Genomic DNA, 20,362 nt, shown 5'->3' on the forward strand with positions numbered 1-20,362 from the left:
AAAGTGCAATATGATTCATTACAACCTGGTGGTCAGAGATCAAAACCAACAGTAGACATTTAAAATAAGATCTTATGAAACTTCTAAAATTTCAGTTTTAATGCTATGAGGTGACTTAAATCTAGACTGAAACTGGAAAAAACATGTAAAGGCCCAGTACTGTGTACAGCAGGGGTCGGCAGCCTGGGGCACGCGTGCCACAGTTGGCACGCTGGAGGGAAAGTCAGTGGCATACGGGGGTGTGACAACAATAAACACTTAATCTGACGTCTGTTTGTATTTTCAGATTAGTACAAAATAATCAGGATTGAGTGACAATCTCTTCTTTCACACAATGTCCATTACTTTGCGCGTCTATGGAGAGAAATTAGACTCAGTCGGATTTGTGCGTGCGTAATTCTTGATTTGTGCGTAAATTAGGATTTGTGTATGCATATTCTTGCTTTGTGTGTGCGTAAATTAGGATTTGTGCATAAATTTGGATTTGTGCGTGATTTGTTACTCACATAATATGTTTTGTGTACAAGTTAAAAAAATATAAAATGAAAAAAATACAAAATGCAATTTACGTATGCACAAATTAAGATTACAACAGCTTGAAACTACTTACACACACACATCTTTAAAAAACACGCACGAATCCCTTGTTACGCACATCCGAAGCCAAAGTTACGCACGGATCTACCGTGAGACTGTTTTCACGTCTCACAAATTCGTCCGTAAGTGCTGCGTTTAAATACCAGTGGAATGCTCGGTCATTAGAATTTTCCAATCAGCCTTCCCTTCTAAACGTATTTAAACGTATAATATACTTTTAATATACATATTAGCGTTTAAAAGTGAACGTCATATTCTCAGATAATAGTTTTTATTTTCCTTTAAAATTTTTTTAAGCCTTGCTACACCCACTGAAGGAAATGCGTTTAGAAGGGAAGGCTGATTGGAAAATTCTAATGACCGAGCATTCCACTTGTATTTAAACGCAGCACTTACGGACGAATTTTTGAGACGTGAAAACAGTCTCACGGTAGATCCGTGCGTAACTTTGGCTTCGTGTGTGCGTAACAAGGGATTCGTGCGTGTTTTTTAAAAATGTGTGTGTGTAAGTAGTTTCAAGCTGTTGTAATCTTAATTTGTGCATACGTAAATTGCATTTTGTATTTTTTTCATTTTATATTTTTTTAACTTGTACACAAAACGTATTATGTGAGTAACAAATCACGCACAAATCCAAATTTATGCACAAATCCTAATTTACGCACACACAAAGCAAGAATATGCATACACAAATCCTAATTTACGCACAAATCAAGAATTACGCACGCACAAATCCGACTGAGTCTAATTTCTCTCCATACGCGTCTGCCTTCCTGAACAGGCAATTTGAATCCGCGCCATTGAAAAAAAAAAAAAGTTTGTTATGGTTAAATTAAGTTGTTGTAACAATGACCCCGTATTTTGAAAGTGTGAGATGACAGGTGGGCCTTATGAGCGAGTGTCTGGAAAAGAGAGCGCAGGTGCAAGTGGGAAAAGCGCAAAGCTGATCCATGAGCTGTTTCACACGTTTATGACTGCACAGCTGGATTTTTGGTCATGTATTTGACGTTTATCATTTATGAAGTTAAAAGTTCAATTTGTTGAATAATAACCAAGCAAGGTCAAATTAAACCCAGGCTTTATTTCTGTTTTGCCAAATGTCGATTTAAAATATGAACAAGTTTTGAAATTAATACTACATCTTATTGCCACTCCATTTGTTGGGTGTGAAAAAAACGAATAATGACGCTGTCCAATTGTTAAAAAAATGTATGTTACTATCATTAGCATTGTAACAAACATCAGTAAAACATCAGTTTTCTGTGCAATAAAAGCACCTGTGGGCATACCACAAATGCAGTATTTTTGGCTTCAGACAAACATAGTTGCAATACTTTTTTAACTTTGACCTATTTTCCTTGTGCAATATTGTTATGAAAATACTTTTTTGAGGTAATGCCAATATCTGTTTAAAAAAGCTATTTGACCTGCTGTTTGTGAACTAAATACAATTTTAGATATATTGGAAATGTTTTTGTATTTTTTTGTATTAGAGTTTGCATTACAGTTGGTGATGGCACAGTTGTTAAGGAGAAAAAATTTAAATTGACACTTCTTGTCATAAATGTTGCTGACCCCAGGTTTATAGAATACCAACTTTTTTAATGAGTCCGGTATATTTGAAAGAAAGACGAGTTTTGACACAAACCAGAAATTAAACAGTACTTCTAAGTCTCGACTGGAATGACTTAATATAGGTTGTGTTTAAAAGGTTCTGGCATACGACCCGAGGACAGACAAGTGTTAACAAGAACTAAAAAACAGGTCCAGTAGAGCAAAAGACAGATCTGATTAGTGCCAGATGAATGTTGCTGTTAGAACTAAATGGTTTCAACTGATGAATCACAATTGACAGTTCATGGAGTCACAGGCTGAAAAATAATTCATCACAGGGTCTCAAGCAGGAGGGAATGCCAAGGACCTTAATTCTGCAGTTTCCAGCTACATTTTTTGCTGGATTTTACAGAAATGAATGACTTGTTGAGGCTTTGGCAGATGCTGACTTTTAACCTACTGTAGCATCTGTCTCTGATGATCACACCACCCACAGCTACTCCAAGAGAGCCTTTCATTTGCTTATCTTTCATTTTTTCTTTTAGTTTTGATTTGCAGCCTTTTGCAGAAACCAAAACATCTGCTGATCATTAAAAAGCTTCCTGTCCCACCAGGTGAAAGAAGCCCACTTCAAAGCCCACCCAGACTGGAAGTGGTGCAACAAGGACCGCAGAAAGTCTATGTCCGAGGGACGTCCCTCCTTCGGTGGGACCCCCAAAGAGGCCCGAGAGAGGAGCATGTCAGAGAGCATAGGTCTGTGGGTGGTAACTGCTAAAACCTGAGAGAAAATACTTTTTGTCTATGAAGAAAAAGAAATTACAATTTAGTTCATTTGTCTAATAAAAGAGTAAATGTAATGTTATTTATCTCCCATAACTTTACATGGTTAGAAAGTAGTGCTGCTAATGGTTTATTGACTTAAATACTTTTTTTTCTTTTTGTCTCCAGATGCTGTTTCTGAGTCTCAGGTGTTGGAGGGGAAGGGAGGAGGCTCAGGGTGGCCTTCAGGATCAGAACGTCGTGGTGGGCTTTTTGAGGGCCGGCACCCCCGTCCCAGAGCTTTTTCCCAAAGTGCTGTGCACACCCTGGAGCAGAGGGAAAGAGAAAGAGACCTGGAGAAGGTGGGGGTCATTAATTTGTATCTCCAAGGCAGAAAATGTATCCAAGAGATTAGACTTTAAGAAGAAAGCCTTTCATCTAAGAAAATATATAAAGTTGCCGGTTTTGATATCAATTCTAAACATCAAAGAGGGTTCTTTGACTTTTTGCTTTCATCCAAGGTGACCAAATTAGATTACCAAACCATAACTCTAGATTCTGATTGACCAAATCTGGTATTAAAGTCAAATATTGGCTTTAAAATCCACTGAAATTGTTTTTCATGTGGTTATTTTTTCAGAAAATAAATGTAATATTGGTTCACACAAAATAATCCACACCAGTTTAATACAATTTAACATTTTTGACAGTAAATCAGTTCAGTAAAATAAAAAACATATGTCAAAAAAGTGCTGATGGGTTTCAATTTCAGAAAAGCTTTTTTGGGGGGGGATTTTTAGCATCTTCCTTTTTAGCTCCACTTTTTTACACGTATGAGCATGACAAGAAAATCATGTGGATCTTACCAGGTGATCTTACAAAATATGTAAGCATACCAGTTCCTGATGCATTACACTGTGTCATTGTTTGTTTGAAATGCAGAAGCAAGTAGCTGCATGTTTGGTCTGACTCAACAGTGTGGATAACCCCATTTATCTGCAGAAACTGAAGTCCCAGCTTCCAGAATGAGTCTATCAGACTCTCAAGTTGTAGTAAAATATTTCTGACCCACTGCGCTTTTTTCAGTACTTTGGTTCACAAGTGTTTGTCTTATTGCAGCCTTTTATTCATCCAGGTTAAGGACTGAACTTTAACTATTGCATATTCTGATGTACCTTTCCTGGTGTCTTGGTCTTATTGTATGATTTCTGCTATAAAATATTATTTCTGCTATAAAATACTATAGTAAACTGAGAAATGTGTGGTCTAGACCCTGGGCCTTAAAAAGCAATCTCACATCATTCCCCCACCACCACCATGCTTGGCAGCTGTGACATGTGAGGTGTTTGCACTGACATGTCATGATGACCAAAAATCTGCTCTTTGGTCCCATTTGTTCAAACACCAATGTTCTTGAAATATTGCAGTTTGTTGAACTGGAGCAAGGGTGTCAAACTCATTTTAACCAAGGGCCACATCAGCATAGTGGTTGTCCTCGAAGGGCCAGATATAACTTGTCTAAATACATGTAACTAAATGAAATGAAAAATAAATGTAACTACTCCTTAATGTTAAATAACTCATTGTTTATTTATTATAACTTTTTAAAGTGACAATTACAGTTGCATAGAAACATATGTTTGCTTGTTACTTTAGCATAAATCCTTTTACATTTGATTCTGTCAGGTTAGGTTATATGGACATTGTTTAAGTCCTAATGTTTAGTTGCCTAATCTGATATTTCAAGTCCAATTCCCCCTAGATATGAATAAATACACAACAATTTTTAAGAAATCAAAAACTTTTAATGCTCTCGCGGGTAGAGCTGTGACGTGTCAGATTTTTTAACCACCGCGGTGATGAACCACCGGGGGGCGCTGTGTCGCGGTTAACCGCACCCCCCCACCACCACCACCACCACCAAAAAAAAACCCAAAAAAACAAACAAAAAATAAAAATCCCCCCCGCGGCCGCATCAGAAAGAAATACAATTACAACGTAGGATTCTTCATTAACAAATAACAGTAACAACTAACTACTAATGAACTAACTATATAGGTGTTGTAGATTGACTGTGACTGTGTGAGCGCGCTGCTACGTGTGTAGGACTGGGAGGAGGGAGCGCGCACACGTGTGTTGAGGGTGCGTGTTGATTCTTCTGCAGTGGACCGCTCTCTAGCTGCACGCGACTTTCACCTGTGCTCTCTGGTACAGACATCTTCTCAGAATATTATTTATTGCCCAGTAATAAACAGACTGCAGACACGTTGTCACCTTTCTGGTAGCCATGAAGCCTGACACCCATGAAGAACGCGGGGCAGGAGGCTCCGCCTTTATTTATACAGACACGTAACGTTGCGCTGCACAAAATAGTTCCCAAACAAAACATGTAGTGATATTCATCGAAATCTAACAGTGCGCGCTCATGTTTGGTGTTACGGAGTGAAGGAGAACAGTAATAAACCCCCCCAACACAAAATCCTCCGGCGGGCGTCCGTGTCGCGCACTTAAGAACGCACACAGCTTGTGACGGAAATGAATACAAATGGAAATTAATAATTAGAACGCAGTAAATTTGTTGTATTTCCTCACAAGAGGAAATTTCTGTTGTAGAAAGAGGATGTGTGCTTCTGAAAGCACGCGCCCGTGTGTAAATGGAGCCGCGTGCCACGTGCAGCAGAGGCAGTGAGAGCGCGCGGCGACGAGAGACAGTGACAAGTGCGGTGGGAGAGAAGGAGAGAACAGTCTGAAAGAAAGAAGGAAAGTCAGTCTGAACACAGGACTAGCAGAAAGAGTAAATTATCAGCAAAGATGAACGTGTTTAATGTGTTTATTATAGTTCAATCACGCACCATATGTGCGGTGATGAGGTCATCATCACAGCCCTACTCGCGGGCCACATAAAATGACGGTGGGCCACATTTGGCCCGTAGGCCTTGAACTGGAGCTTAGCAAACTTACGCCACTTCTCTGAGAAGATTCATGTTTATAAATAAAAGCTATAAACTACTTTTAAAAATATACTTTTTGCTAGATTTTTACCATATTAATTTAATGTAAATTCTCCAGGCTTCCATTTTTTTATATAATTTTTTAAAATGACATTTTATGAATATTAACTTGATTAATTTAACTAAAGAAAGGTTGATTGATGCTCAAATGCGGAAGAGTGTTTTGGTTGTTTTGCTTTCCTCATTTAAAGTCCCATGGTAGAGATTAACTAGTTTTCTAGTTTAAAGGAGTCAGTGGGTTAAAATAACAAACTAAATGAGGATGATGTTTAGTTTTACGTCAAAGCTGTGAACAATGGCTTCTGATTTTTAATCTATTCCATTCGTATATAAATATTTATTATCTTTCTTCAGGAGGACGGAACAAGTTTGTTCATTAATCGGCCACTGCTGTACCAAGGCGGAGCCAGTGAGGACGTGACCAGTGATGAAGAGCGAATGGTGATCTGTGAAGAAGAAGGGGATGATGATGTGATCGGTGAGTGCTAGTTTGAAAGTTTTTTTTTTTCCTCTTACATTGTAGTTTCAGTTCCCTTGATGGTGTCTTTGTAAAACATGCTGAGCTTCTGCCTTCTAAGTCAAATCTACTGTGTCAGCAAAACATCCATACACCAGAAGGCACGTGTGTATCATCTTGTGACCTATGACTGTGTCAAAAACATCTCTATTTTACGGTGTGGTGACAGGTGAATGTGATCATTGGAAGGCAGTTTTTTGTTTTTTTTATTACTTGAATATTAAAACTTCTAACTTTACTACCTCAGATGATTCGTGCACAGAAGGCTCCATCGATCTCAAGTGTAAGGAGAGAGTGACAGACAGTGATGAAGATGAACCGGATGGGCAGGTAGTGGATCTCAATCACAATTCCCCATTTTTCACAACCCAAGTTAATTGCTTTTTAGTCATATCAAGAATTATTTTAGATCAAAAGTTGCTTAAATTGAAGATGTCATGTCTAGACAAGAACTTTCTGCTTCTCTCATATATTCTGATTGGTTTTTATCTGTTGCAAAGCCTTTGAGGGCAGCATCATCATAATCATCATCACCCCAGCCTCTTTGATCTCTGTGCCTCTCTTCCCTCCAGCATGGCTTCCAGCCAGTGCCCCGCTCTTCTCTCCCCTCCTCTTCTCCTTCAATTCGACACTCCGACTCTTCATCAGTTAAAGGGAACAGAGAGGATGGAGGAGGGAGTGGTGCCGAAGACGGGCCAGAGACCAAAAGAACAAGAGGAGTGGGTGAAGGGGGGGAAGAGAGCCAGGAGGGGCCCAAAAGGAAGGATGCAGGAGGCGTTAGCGGGGAGAGTGGCTCATCTCTGTCCTTTACTGGCTCTACATCCATTGCCCAGCCACCCATCACGGTGGCTCAGCAGGGATTTACGCAGTCCCAGAATGGCGTCCGCGTGGCCCCCACTGTGGTGACCAACGTGGTGCGCCCCATCGCCAGCACGCCTGTACCCATCGCCAGAAAGTCTGTGGAAGGAGCCATCACCATCAGCTCCGTCCCCCAGGACAGGAAAGCTACTCTTCTGATCGGAGGAGGTGGAGCTCAGCAGATGCCAATCACCACAGGGGGTGGGTACCTGTCCTCATCCTCCTCCCCTGGTCCTGTCAGTGTACCGGTAACCCCAGTGGCTGGTGGCTGCCTGGTCACTAACCTAGTTCTGGGAGGGTCCTTCCCTGCTGCACAGCCAGTGCAGCTCATTAACCCACAAGCTCTGCAACCACACACCCAAACTCACCCACCCGTCCTGCAGCCCCAGCTCCACCCCACTGCTGCCAAACCTCCCGCCTGCCCCAAGCCACTAGCACAGGTCCAGTATGTTCTGCCCTCCAAGAGCCAATCCTCCCCGCAGTTCACTCACCAGCACATCCTCACCCTGCCCGCTAATGCCACCATGGCCAATGGCGTTCAATCTGGGGCGGGGACCAAAGTCAGCTTGGAGACCAGAGGTGAGACTGAGACCGGCTGACAGAGAGTAGCAAACCCGCTTCATCTTAGTGGCTTCAATAGTTGACAGAAATGTCTCTTCTTTCCTTTGCCTCCTGTCTGCAGAAAGATTAGCTTATCTTACATAAACTGGGTGTAAATGATTGATGACTGAAACACTTGAGTCATTAGTGCCCACTGCCCGCCCATGCCTGAATGACTCTCCACGGCTGACAGTCAGACACAACTGAGGCACTCTGTTATCAGAAAATATTTTTTTATTTCTGCCAGTTTGTCTCAGTGTCTCCCCCTGCCGTTGCTCATGTTCTGTTTTCGCCTCTGTCATCTGTGCTCCATCAGTTTCTGAGTGATTTCATTCCTCCTTTCCCTCTCTTTGACTGTTTCCTTTGCCATCTTTAGCCCAAACACAGTCGCCGGTCTTGCAGAGCAAGATGCTGGTTTCCATGGGAACAGTGAGAGCAGGTTCTACTCCTCCTCAACCTTCCATTTCTCTTGTGACTCCGCCTCTTCCTGTGCAGAATGGCACAGCTTCAGGAAATAAGGTAGAAACTTGGACAACTTCAATCAATGATCAACAGATTTAAAAGCAATATGTTGCTGCTTGTTCCACTTTTTAGCTGTGGTTCATTAGTTTTTGGACATTGAAAGTAAACATTTGTAAACCAATTACAGCTTTCAGGAAGTCAAAACTTCTAGACTTTTGGAAATTGGAAAATAATTTTTTTTAATAAAAATGTCCATTCATAAAACAGTTTATTTCAGACTTAAAACAAGCTTCAGTTTTTTTATTTTTTTTATTGTTAACAATTAAGAACCTGTTGGTTTACAGGTGTGTATTCAGTCTAAACATTATGCAAGTTCATCCTTAGACAAACATTATTATAATTTTTTAATAACTACACTAAAATCTCTCAGATGCTAAAAATGATTGTGTTGTTGTTTTTACCCTTAAACTCCCACATAAATCTATTTCCAAACATATTTGGAATCTATTACAAATAATTGTTTCATTTGCTAAATCAGTTGTATGTTTCTCCTATATGTAATAGATTTTGGTGGGTGTCAATTGCAATTGGCCAGTTTTATAGATTGAATAGGTTAAGCAGGTCACAAAGCACTTTTTAGATTTATAAAATTTCAGATTTACTTATAAAGCAGGAAGTCACAGCAAAAGTCCTCTGATTGAGGAGTAACATTTTTTATTTTTCATTAGATCTTTCAGATTGCTTCCATGCCTGTTGTGCAGAGCAATGTTCACCCAAGCGCCACAGCAGCCGTACATCCTGGGAGCTCCTTTCCTGTTTCCGTGGCAACAATGATGGCTCCCGCTGGGGCACCCCCGCAGAACGTTCTCCTGACCTCCCCACCCACCAGGTTATTAACACCTTTGAGATGCCAACAGCAGTAACATTCTTGAGGATGATGTTAAGTTTTAGAAACATTGCTCAAACGCAGGGAAATAAAATTCCGTACTTCAAGACTCTCCTTCTTTTGGAGAAAAAGAACCCCATAAAACTTCAAGATGATTAATTCTAATACTAATTTCTCCTTAAGGATCACCTATGTCCAGTCCAGCCCAGGGGTAACTACGGCAACAGGCCAAAAGGGCCCGCAGCCTCAAGGACCTGCATATCTTCCAACACCTCTTGCAGCTCTGGGCTTTACTGCCATCGCTCCAGCTGGCCAGGCCCTGGTCCAGCCAATCGTTGGTCAGCCGCCTTTGCTGGCTCAAGCCCCGCCCCTAAGCTGTCAATCCCAGATTCCTGCCAGCCAGACAGCTGTAGCTGCAGGTCGTCAGGTAAATATAAACATAATGCAAGACTTTATATGGTATAGTTGGGTATTGTTTAATAAAGATTTCAAAAATAAACCTTGAAATACAAAAACTAACTTTTAACTGTGTTTTCCTCCTCAGATTCTCACTGCCATTTACCCTGCTCAAACTGTTGCCCTGGCGACTGGTGCGGTCTCAGTGACAGCTGTTCCCCCTGCTTTGGCATCTCCGGCCCAGGAGGTGAAAACCTCTCCCTCCCCTCCGGCCAGTGGAGCACAGGGGCCTGGCTCCCAGCCTGGCATGGGAAGGAAGGTGGAGGTGAAGCAGGAGAGCCAGCTGGAGGCTCATACTGAAGATCAAGGGTTATCAAGCTGCACCACCAGCTCCACTCTGTCCCCGATTGCAGCCAGCATCACAGCAGGTAGCACTGTTCCAGCCCAAATTTTTTCTGTTATGACAATGATGCCAGTTTAAATCTTAATATTTCACTCCAAGTGTTTAAAGGATGTGAACTGACATGTCTACAAACGTGTTAGATTATTCTTTAAAAAGTTATAAAGAAAAAGGAAAAGAGTGGGAGATAAGAACTGATTTGCATTTTTGTTCAATAAAAATGCATTGTGCTGTTCAAAGGATCTTTTTTGGGTTTGTATCACACAGTAGAAAAATGTGCTGTTGCCAGAGAAATCTGCATCCCAGACCTTTTTTTTAGACTGCGGCTGTGTGCTTTAAATCAAAAAATGGATGGACTTAAAGATGCCTTCAGATACCAGTTCAAAAACTTGGCTCTGCTGTTAAACATGGTTACATCAGTGCTAATGGCACTGAATATTTATGCAGAAAGTTAGTTTCTCTTTCGGCTTTTCCCATCTGGGGTCGCCACAGCGAACGAGTCGCATGGGAAACTTGGCAATGTTTTACGCCGGATGCCCTTCCTGACGCAACCCTCTCAAAGCAACCGGGCTTGGGACCGGCATAGAACTAGAGAAGGGAACAGGGAGCAGCCCGGAGTTGAACCTGGGTTTCACGGATGGAAGGCACCGCAAACCAGCACGAGCTAAACCGGCTTTATGCAGAAAGTACTTTGAAAAAACAGATCATCTAATACTGCTTTTTAGTATTTTTCAGGGACACTGTGTGTTTTAAAGTTACACAAAATGAAATTCACCATACGTTTTAAAGTTGGGAGTACAGATCCTGACTGCAGCCATGATAGGTGAAATCCGTGAAGTAGGCTTATAGATGTTTTGAAGCTGTAAGAACCACTTACTACACATTTTTTACATTTTTCTCAGACACACGTCAATATTTTCACACTTTCCTCTCATGTTTAAACTCTTAAAGTTCAGTTTTATAGAGTCAAAACAAAGACATTTAAAGATTTTTGCAGCGTTGGAGAGCTGAACCCATTCTGCACAGGAGATACGGCATTGAGGAGCTTAATTGACAAGGTCGCCAGCCAATCAGGATGCAGAACACAGTACACTTAAAAAGAAAAAGATGTAAAATTGCACTGAAAAACCTGCGAAACAGCGCGATTAAGTTAGATCTGGTCTTGCTATTTTTTTAATTTAAGGTTATAATAACTATTTTAATGTTTTCTGATTTTGATTATAGCTACCATTAAACAAGCATTAGTTTTTCCATTGGTTCAAAGAACATTTTTATTTAAAATTTAATTACTACGGTGAAGAGCAAATCGCATGTACGAATATGGCAGCAACACAAAAACATATTAAAGATGATAACAACAATTAAAAGAGCAAAAGAAATAAGAACATTTTAGAAATCAAAACATTCCAGAAACTAAGATACAATTCCTAAACAATGAAATAAAACAAAAATGAAATCTTTCGGAAAACAAAAGTAATTTCCAGGAATTCAATTTCAAATGAAATCTAATGCAGCTAGTTTACCATCATATCAGGAGAGACAACGTATGTATTCGTTGAACCGGAGGAACTGCCAGTGGCTTGTGGTTTTGCTTACCTGGTGTTTGAAACATGAGTGCCTGCAGTGCATAGTCTGTACTGACCCATTTTGAGCCAAAGATGCTCCTCTTGAACTCCTGAACTTTAAAAATGTACATCATGCAGACTCATAGAGACGCGCGGTCGTTCTGTCTTCTAACTGCATTTCAAATTATGTGTTTGTATCCCAGTGAAAAAAGAAGAAGATATCAAAGAGGAAGACGAGGGAGACGTGGCTGTGATGGACAAACAGAATGAGGCAGACGAAGAGCGAGAAAGGGTGATGAAGGAGAGCGAAGAGAAGAAGAGACCCAGAGAGATGGAAAGAGAGGATCACAGCAACAACAGCAAAGAGGTGCAAAAGATGACCATCATTTTGTATTAATTTAAGACCTGCAGAGGGCTAGTGTTATTAAACTTAATGCTGGCAGCTTAGGGGTGGTAAGACTCTGTTGATTCTGGGTCGCTGCTGATTCTCTACTCGCATAATATCTGTCCCTTTCATAAACTGGAAACATGAACCAGACGCACTACATGTCCTGCCCATTGACTGTACATGAGAACTGGACCATGTGAGTGTGGTGTCATCTATAGAAAATGGCTTATTTATGGCTCCAACCAAATTAAGTCAACTCAGTCTGCTTTTTTTGATGATACAGATGTTGCCATGTTTGATCCAGAAAACGTCAGTAAACAGCGATTGGTATGGCAACCACTCTCGCCAATAAGGAGAGAGCTTGTTTAAAGGCCACACCCCTACCACTTAAAAGCGGGGTCAGGAGAATCTGTCAATCAAACGTTTCAATAATTCAACCTGAGACTATACACTTTCCTTATGACATCTAATTGGTCAGTTTATAACTAGAATACCTTGTGCTACAGAAAAAATATCAAAGTTAGAATTGGCAAGAAATATAAACAAAAGGTAGCATAATGGCTGAATAACTTTATTTCTTTAAAAAAATCTATGGGATTGGTACTCTTTATTTGAAACGGTTGGGAGGGGTTAAGTCGGTCCAGTTTTCATATATATATTCAAGTCTCAACCCATGATCCCAGGAGGAATTAAAAGTTTGTTTAAGCAAATACATCCCTGTAGAAATTTATTTTTTATTTTACATGCCTTCATTAGAAGTTTATGAAGCAAACGAGCTGTAACCCTTGTGCTACCCTAGGCACTCTAACGTTGGGAGTAAGGTCATCTAGACCACTGTTTTTCAACCGGTGTGCAGGTGTGCCGTGGGAAATGGCCCTAATTAATGAACTGATCTAAAAACATTTCCCATCTCCAGGATTACAGCTCTGTGTTCATCCAAACAGGCCCTGATAAAACACTAAGTAGTTAGGAATATGAAAGATCGTAAAAGTCTTTTTTCTTTGTGTTTATTTGATTCTATTAAAGACATTTTGATAAGAATGACGGTACTGCGATTTAGCTGCAGCTTCAGCTATTTTCGTAAAAGTCCCGCCCCTTTAACTGTCTCCACAAATCATTCTTGGAGGCTTAATCACACGTCATCAGTCTGACCAATCAGAAGTGGTTAAAGTCTTCACTTCCTTGTTCTGATTCTGCTCATAAAGTCTCTCAGTTCTAACAAAAATACTAGCTAACGCTCGTCTTTAGCGGTGTAGCTTTCAGCGGAATCCGGTATCAGACCGTGTAACAAGTGAACAAAACAATGAAGCTCAGAAACGAGAGTCTTTCCCCTTTTGCTGCAGTTTTCACGCTACATCTCCCATGATGCATTGGATTAAAGTGACAGTGTATCTGCAACGAGTTTTCCCTGTTAAACGTCTTGAAACCACAACGAACACACATCAAACAGTTTTTAAATCTTTTAACTTAACTTTTATTACATCTTTTAGAAAAAAAACAGCTAAAACTTCCAGCTTTTTCTGCCACAATTATCACAAAAATGCACGTGAGATTGCGTAGGGGCTGTAGATTAATACAGACTATGAGTTTCTCCTTTTTAATTTTTTGATGCTGGTGTGCCACGGGATTTTTGTCCTGGTTAAAGTGTACCCTGGCTCAAAAAAGGTTGAAAAACACTGATCTACACCCCACAAGACAGTGCGCTGAACCTTTTTTCTTCAATGATTTCTGATCTTCACTGGTGTCCATGGATTACATGAAATCTTTCCACCTTTATCCACCTTTGTCATGGTACGGAGAACATATCAATGAAAGGGGGGGCTCATCTAAGATAGTACAAGGGTTAATATGAAAAGAGCAGTGTTAGTCTAATAATGATAAAAGTAATTCATCCATCTTTTAAATAAAACGTTAAAAATATAGCCATAAAGTTTAGTTCAATTAGGTCCTTTTGCTCCTTTATTTTCTCCTTTTCTTCCCTTATTTTCTATCGTGGCCTCCTTAACTACTAGGTGTTTACTGTGTGGCATCTGAAGTATTTTAAGTGTTAAAATAAAGCAGCACCTTCATGCTTTCTTTTTTAAACTTGGTGGTTTTGGAACAACAAGCCTATAAGAGCGAGATGCTTCTATAGCTTTTTGTAAGGAGTCGATGAATTGTTTGTTACCTGAAGGTCAAATCTACCAAAAAAAATGTCTTCTCTGCACATAAATGAGTCCTTATTCAAAGCCTTTCCTCTTTTCCCAGGCTGGACCTCATTCCCCCCCTCCAACCTCCTCAGGCCTGGATCCCCCGCCTCCTCCACCAGCAGAAAAAGAAGCTCCTTCATCCTCAAAAAGGAATAAATTTCGACCCCCTCCACTCAAAAAGGCTCCTGACTCCCATGACAAGTACAAGCATTTCCTTGATTAACCTCTCACACTCTCAGACAAACCAATGAGTTCAAAGAAATCAGTGATTTAGAATTGATCTTTATTTGCAAATAAATTGAGGATTAATTTTGTGTGGTCTTGGTTTGAAACATCTCAGAAATTAGAGTCTGCATCCCAGAGTGGACTCCAGCTTTGTAACATGCATTTTATTTGCCTTATTCCATTATGAACAAACCTCTCTTTTGTGGAAAAAAGAGGGGGGAAAATGATTTTTGAAGTCTTAAATTACCTTGGATATTTTTGAATCTGGCTGTAGACAAATGATGGGAAGCCAGAGGGGAGAAAATGAAGCCCTGAGAAACGTGTAAACTCCTGGATGACATCCGCTAATGTTTATTTCACCAGTTCGTGTTTTTGTTTGTGCAGGGTTTTGTCTGAAACCTATTTTGAGGAGCGTTTTGCTGAGCTACCAGAGTTTAATCCAGAGGAGGTCCTTCCCTCACCCACTTTGCAGAGTTTGGCAACCTCACCCAGAGCCATCCTGGGAAGTTACCGCAAGAAGAGGCGCAACTCCACCGGTGAGGCAGAAAGACTACATTCATCTGAACAAGTCCGCCATTTCCCCTTTGTCTTGCATATTCATCAACCCTTCCTTTTCTTTTTTCGGCTTTTTCCGGCTTCTTAAAGATCTGGAAGCAACCGGAGAGGAGCCGAGCTCTCCTAGAAGAAAGACTCGGCGTTTGTCCAGCTGCAGCTCAGAACCCAACACCCCGAAAAGCGCCGCCAAGTGTGAGGGGGACATCTTTACCTTTGACAAAGCAGGTATGGGTTGTGCATTTTTTCTGTTATCCCAATTTTTTTTTAGCTTGAACCAAAATTATAAAACCTATTGACTTTGTTCCTTATTGGAAAAGTAATGACATAAATTATTAAACTATTATTTGACACAAAACTCCCTGGAGCAAACAGTTATCGACCATCTCTGAAGGAAAGCCAAACAGTGCTAATGAGCAGAGGTTCTCCAGGCGTTCTGATGGATTTTTCTCATCTTTACTGTTATTTTCTGTTCTTTGATTCTTCAAATTGAAGCTCAAAAAGGCAAAGAGTTCAAAACTGAACCAGTTTATAAAGTGACAATTTTGAACAGAGCTCATTACATCAAGAGTACAAGAATAAACACAAGTGAATATATAAGTAAGAAAAAGCATTTTTATAAGATTTGGTCTATATTAGTACAATACTTTGATTTATATGTGGCCATTTTTGAGTAATCCCCTACTCTGAGCACCAAATTGGGGCACTAAAGAGAAACTCCTTCTGTTTGTGTCCCAAACCCTTCCTGGTTGTGTAAAAAAAGAAAAAATCTCCAGAAGAAACCATTCAGGACGATCCAACATCTGATCATCTGAGGTCTGAGAAGACGAGAAAGGAAAAAAAAAATACACTGGAACATCTGTGTTTAAATTAAAGAAAGGACAAAGCAGAAAAAGCCTCATTTCTCTTCATCGGTTTGACAGACATAGAAAGTTTAGCCAAATTACAGGTATGAAAGACGACAGTCCTATAAGCTTCATTCATTGTAGTAGTTTTGAGACAAGAATTCAGTTGTCACTCAAATAATTTATCTTAAAAACCCTTTTTGTGGCAGTGCTTCAGATCTATCGTTTTAGTACAACCCCAGCTTATTTTTTTACTGATAATATTTCATTAGATTACACAATAATTGCACAATTAACCTAAAACAGTCCAAAAAACTACATTCTGAATTGTAAATGTTGTCTGTTTTTTTTTACCTCACAAAAATTTTAAGAATAGAGATCAAACTTTTTTTTATGTTTTGTATCACAGATCAAACATATAGAGACACAATTAAAATGTATAAATCCAAAAGCAAAGAAAAGGTAAAAAATGTGAAAAATGTCTAAAAACCGGATGAAGTTCCATTAAAGTAAGTAAAGTTTCATGGATTAATTCAATTATGTGCCATAGCTTTTATTATGTCTGTTTTCACCCAAAAAAAAACTAGAAACCTTTTTGAAACATTAAATCTTGAATAAAAACTATACTAAGGGGGGGGGGGGGGGTGTCAGTCCTGCGTCATTCTAAACAACGAAGAAGGTTGCCAAACTCACTGATGAGTGTAGAGACTACTGAGGGTTAAATTACACACGCAGAGGTTTTAAAGACAAAAGTGAAAGACTTCTCCGTTCATTTGACTCTTTCCTAACTATGAAAGAAATTCCTTCTTGTTTGGTCCTCCAAGGTCCAGAAGGCGACGTTCCCCAGGGAGACTCGGAGCGAATTTCCTACTCGTCTCTGCGTAGAACTCTGGATCAGCGCCGGGCCCTGGTCATGCAGCTGTTTCAGGAACATGGCTTTTTTCCCACTGGTAGGTAAACTTTGATTTTTACTCAGATAGTTAAGGAAATGTTTCAAAAAAAGGATCACATCTGGACATCAATACTCTGTCCTTTACCATGCAGATCTTCTGCATGGTAAAGGACACAGAAAACGCTTAGATGAAAGCTGTAAAACAAGGGGAGAAATTAGTAATTTATGCCCAATTAAAGCCCCTTAAAGTTTATGTTACAGGACATTTTTATGGCTGATTTTTTTTTTAAACATACATTCTTACTCCTTACTGTTTCTCCAGCTCAGGCTACAGCCGCCTTCCAGGCACGCTACTCAGACACATTTCCCACCAAGGTGTGCCTGCAGCTGAAGATCCGCGAGGTTCGTCAGAAGATCATGCAGACGGCCACGCCCGGAACCCTGGAAGCTGGAGGAGGGTTGATAGAAGTTGGCCCTGTCCCTTCCCATAGTTCCTTACTCAATCACTCAGTGCGAGAGGATGGAGGGTCGGAGTCGCAGGGAGACAAAAGCCAGAGCTCAGAGGAGCCTCAAAGTGAAGGATCATAAACCGGATGAGAGGATGTTGAAGCGGCAAAAAACACAGAGGAAAAAAAAAAGATGGAGAGGAATCATTCCACTGGTGCTGATCTCCGCCAGACCTGGGCAGAAATATCTGGTTACAGATACACACATCTACTTAAGACGCACTTTGATTGTCTCATTAGGCCTTTAGAGGAGCCTCAAAGCAGCGGGATCACATGTGAATCAGAATGATTCAAGTGCTTCTTTTAAAATCGGTTTGGCTTTGATTTGTCCAAATACCCTGAATGTTTTTTGCTTTCGCCCAGGTCTGCTCTCAGCACACCTGTGCAGTGGTTTGCTGTGTAACACACAAGCTCTGTGGTAAATCCTTTTTTGGACACGCACACACATTTAACAAACCTGGTGCATATGTAATCGCCAGCATACACACACACACACACACACACATCTTCACTTTTACCAAATTAGACTGTTACTCTTGGTTAGCTGCCTCCAGGAGCAGCTACCAAGGACCATGACACACAAAGGCACTTTGTCACTTATTGTACAGATGCAGTTTGCTGTTGCCAGCCAGCCAGCCAGCCCTCAGATGCCACTGACTTAACCTCCTCCTCGTCCCTTCCACTCCTCAGCACAGTGGTCGGGATGCAAACGCAACACCAACGACCTCCACTGATATTCCACAGCCCCTCAATGCTGCAAGACAGACAGCACACACCTACACAGTACATGCAGACACAGATGTGCCATGCACGGACACGCCTGTGCAGCGTCAGCACTCAACTCACACAAAAATACTCAACTCTGGTCAGACAAAGCCATTGACCTGCACAGTTTCTAGTGATTGTAGTGAAAAGTGAGAAGAAGAAAAGCAAAAGCAAAAAGGAAGGACACGAATCTGGATGTAAAGTGACCAATCTTTGCACCTTCAGTTATTGCTATTACGACAGACTTAGACATGACTGGCAGAAGGTGATAATATATATTTGTCCGTATGTCTGTTTGGGTTACATCCCCAGAAACCTGTGTATACAGGCACCATAAAGAGATTATGTAAAGAGACTGTTGTGAGGTTTTGAAAAATCAACGTTAAAGGCGACACTGAATGGAGCACAGAGAAAAGATGCAGGACAAAACTGGATGACGTTCAAATGGATGCGACATTCATATTCTGGCAAAAGGAAGACGGAAAAAAGGATGGACAAGGACAAATGTGACGTGGCAAGAATATCAACAGCAAGGAAGCGTAAAATTCCAGTCAAGCCTCTCTGAAATTCCTCTGGATATGATGTTGCTTTCTCTTATTATCGTGGAAATAACCAGTTTTTACCGTGGCCTGTTCTTTCTCTCTCGTGGCTCTATTGTGTTTCTTCTCCTGCATAAAAAATTTGAAACAAAAAAAAAAAAGACTGAAAAAAAAGAAGGGGACAAAATGTTTCTGTATGCTCTCCCCATCCCTTCCTTCACTCCCTCGGTTGTCCTCCTTCCTCCCCTTTCTTGACGATTTCTCAGTGGACACAGAAGTGGGGGCGCAGGAGCATTTGTTGTTTTATAAAACGTTGAAATCAGGTGTTTGCACAATTCGTGCGGCCCTTCTTGAGGAGGGCCGCCGCAAGTTCAATCAGGAAAGTATTGTTTTTAGAGATCGTTTTAGTAGTTAAATAATAACCTTGTTCTATATATGTCATTTCCCCCCTCCCTCTGACTCCCCCCAAAAACCCATCAAGTGTTAGGAAGTGCCCTTAAGCACTGGTCCGGGTCAAGCGCTATGTAGCTCAGGATGGTTGTGGTTAGGGTTAGTTCAGGGAAAGCAGATCCTAGACCAGCCCTGGAGGTCAGTCTCCGGAGGCCCCAACTCCCCCTAGTCCCCCCCCCCTTTTTTTGTTTTGTCACTTTATCCTTTCCCATCAAATGGTGCAATAGGACATCTATTTCTTTTGAAAATGGGTGGGTTATTTTGTTTTATTTTTGTGGGCTATGGGGCAAGGCTCTGTGCCATAGTTTTTCAATTTAATGCAGTCAGTCAGCAAGAGGGATGAGTGGTTGTGAAACGCTCTTTACCATTCAAAACAAAAACATCATGTCATTCTCGAAGAGGTAGAAATTTAACTTACTAAAAGTCAAATTTTGAATAGCACTTTTTGACTCTTTGCTTCTTTGGTGAAGAGTGGGGGTAGTTATTATTGTGGATATATCTTTTATTTCACTGTATACAGTTGGATGTGTGGAAATATATACAAATATATATACTAGTATTTCCATATTTGTGCATTTAGGTCTGTGTTTTGGTGTGTGTGTGTATGTTTTGGCACATGCAGACAGCGTGTTAACACAATCAACCTCTTCTCTCACCATGCAGAAACATGATTAAAATATATATTTTCATTGCATTCTATATTCTACTCAAGAGGCAGTATTTTTATAGTCACCATGACTAAGTTGTTGACCATTCTGACTGTTATCAAACACAGTTTGTTTAGGATATATATATATAAATATACCTGTATATATTAAAGACATATTCAGGATATACAAGTAACACATAAATAAACAAATGCACAGGTAATTAAATGCTATTATTTACATCACTATGGGGTAAGTTAGGGCTGTAAAGTGTCTATCTGCATGCATGTGCAATCACATGCACACACGCACGGGCCCACACAGACATTTGTGCATACACACATATGTATGTGTGTACACTGTATGATTGTGCTTAAAATTAAACTGTGCTTACGTTGGAGAAGGAATTTTAGGATGAGCAAGCTGATTGTTATCTCATAAGCAGGCATGTTGACCATGTGCAATATTTCTAAACAACAAAAAAAAGTAAATATTGAAAATATTAAAGATCTGACAACACAATGTCTTTTGTTTTTTCTTGGGAGTTTGGCATGTCAGCAGGGAAAACTCTAAAGCAGCTTCTTAATTGTTTGCAATCTTGCTTAAATTATAATATAATAAAAAGCCAATCAAACAAGCATACAGAAACAGACCAACTCAGTGGCATTTCTGCTCTTTTAGGGTATGATGTAGATAACAGGTTAAAATGAAAATGATGTGCCTGCTTTTTCTTACCAAATAATACTGGTCTTAACTAGT

General features: G+C 40.3%; 1 protein-coding gene across 3 annotated transcripts in view; it reads left to right on the forward strand.

The window, feature by feature from the left end:
* LOC101156834 (protein capicua homolog) overlaps positions 1-20,125 on the forward strand; it is a 44,097-nt gene extending 23,972 nt beyond the window's left edge. For 2 of the 3 annotated variants that reach the window (XM_011481012.3, XM_020707178.2), the window contains exons 8-22: positions 2,766-2,904; positions 3,100-3,272; positions 6,276-6,399; positions 6,686-6,768; positions 7,011-7,875; positions 8,273-8,415; positions 9,087-9,247; positions 9,428-9,671; positions 9,789-10,068; positions 11,809-11,972; positions 14,241-14,383; positions 14,792-14,943; positions 15,053-15,187; positions 16,629-16,754; positions 17,019-20,125. In XM_011481012.3, coding sequence (XP_011479314.2) covers positions 2,766-2,904; positions 3,100-3,272; positions 6,276-6,399; positions 6,686-6,768; positions 7,011-7,875; positions 8,273-8,415; positions 9,087-9,247; positions 9,428-9,671; positions 9,789-10,068; positions 11,809-11,972; positions 14,241-14,383; positions 14,792-14,943; positions 15,053-15,187; positions 16,629-16,754; positions 17,019-17,284 — 3,198 coding nt within the window. In that variant the 3' untranslated portion in view covers positions 17,285-20,125. The remainder of the gene's footprint in view (positions 1-2,765; positions 2,905-3,099; positions 3,273-6,275; positions 6,400-6,685; positions 6,769-7,010; positions 7,876-8,272; positions 8,416-9,086; positions 9,248-9,427; positions 9,672-9,788; positions 10,069-11,808; positions 11,973-14,240; positions 14,384-14,791; positions 14,944-15,052; positions 15,188-16,628; positions 16,755-17,018) is intronic. The other variant, XM_011481013.3, reaches the window with a different exon arrangement.
* Positions 20,126-20,362: the final 237 nt, after the last annotated feature.

The sequence above is a fragment of the Oryzias latipes genome, chromosome 11 (genome assembly GCF_002234675.1).
Source record: "Oryzias latipes chromosome 11, ASM223467v1".
Classification (NCBI taxonomy): domain Eukaryota; kingdom Metazoa; phylum Chordata; class Actinopteri; order Beloniformes; family Adrianichthyidae; genus Oryzias; species Oryzias latipes.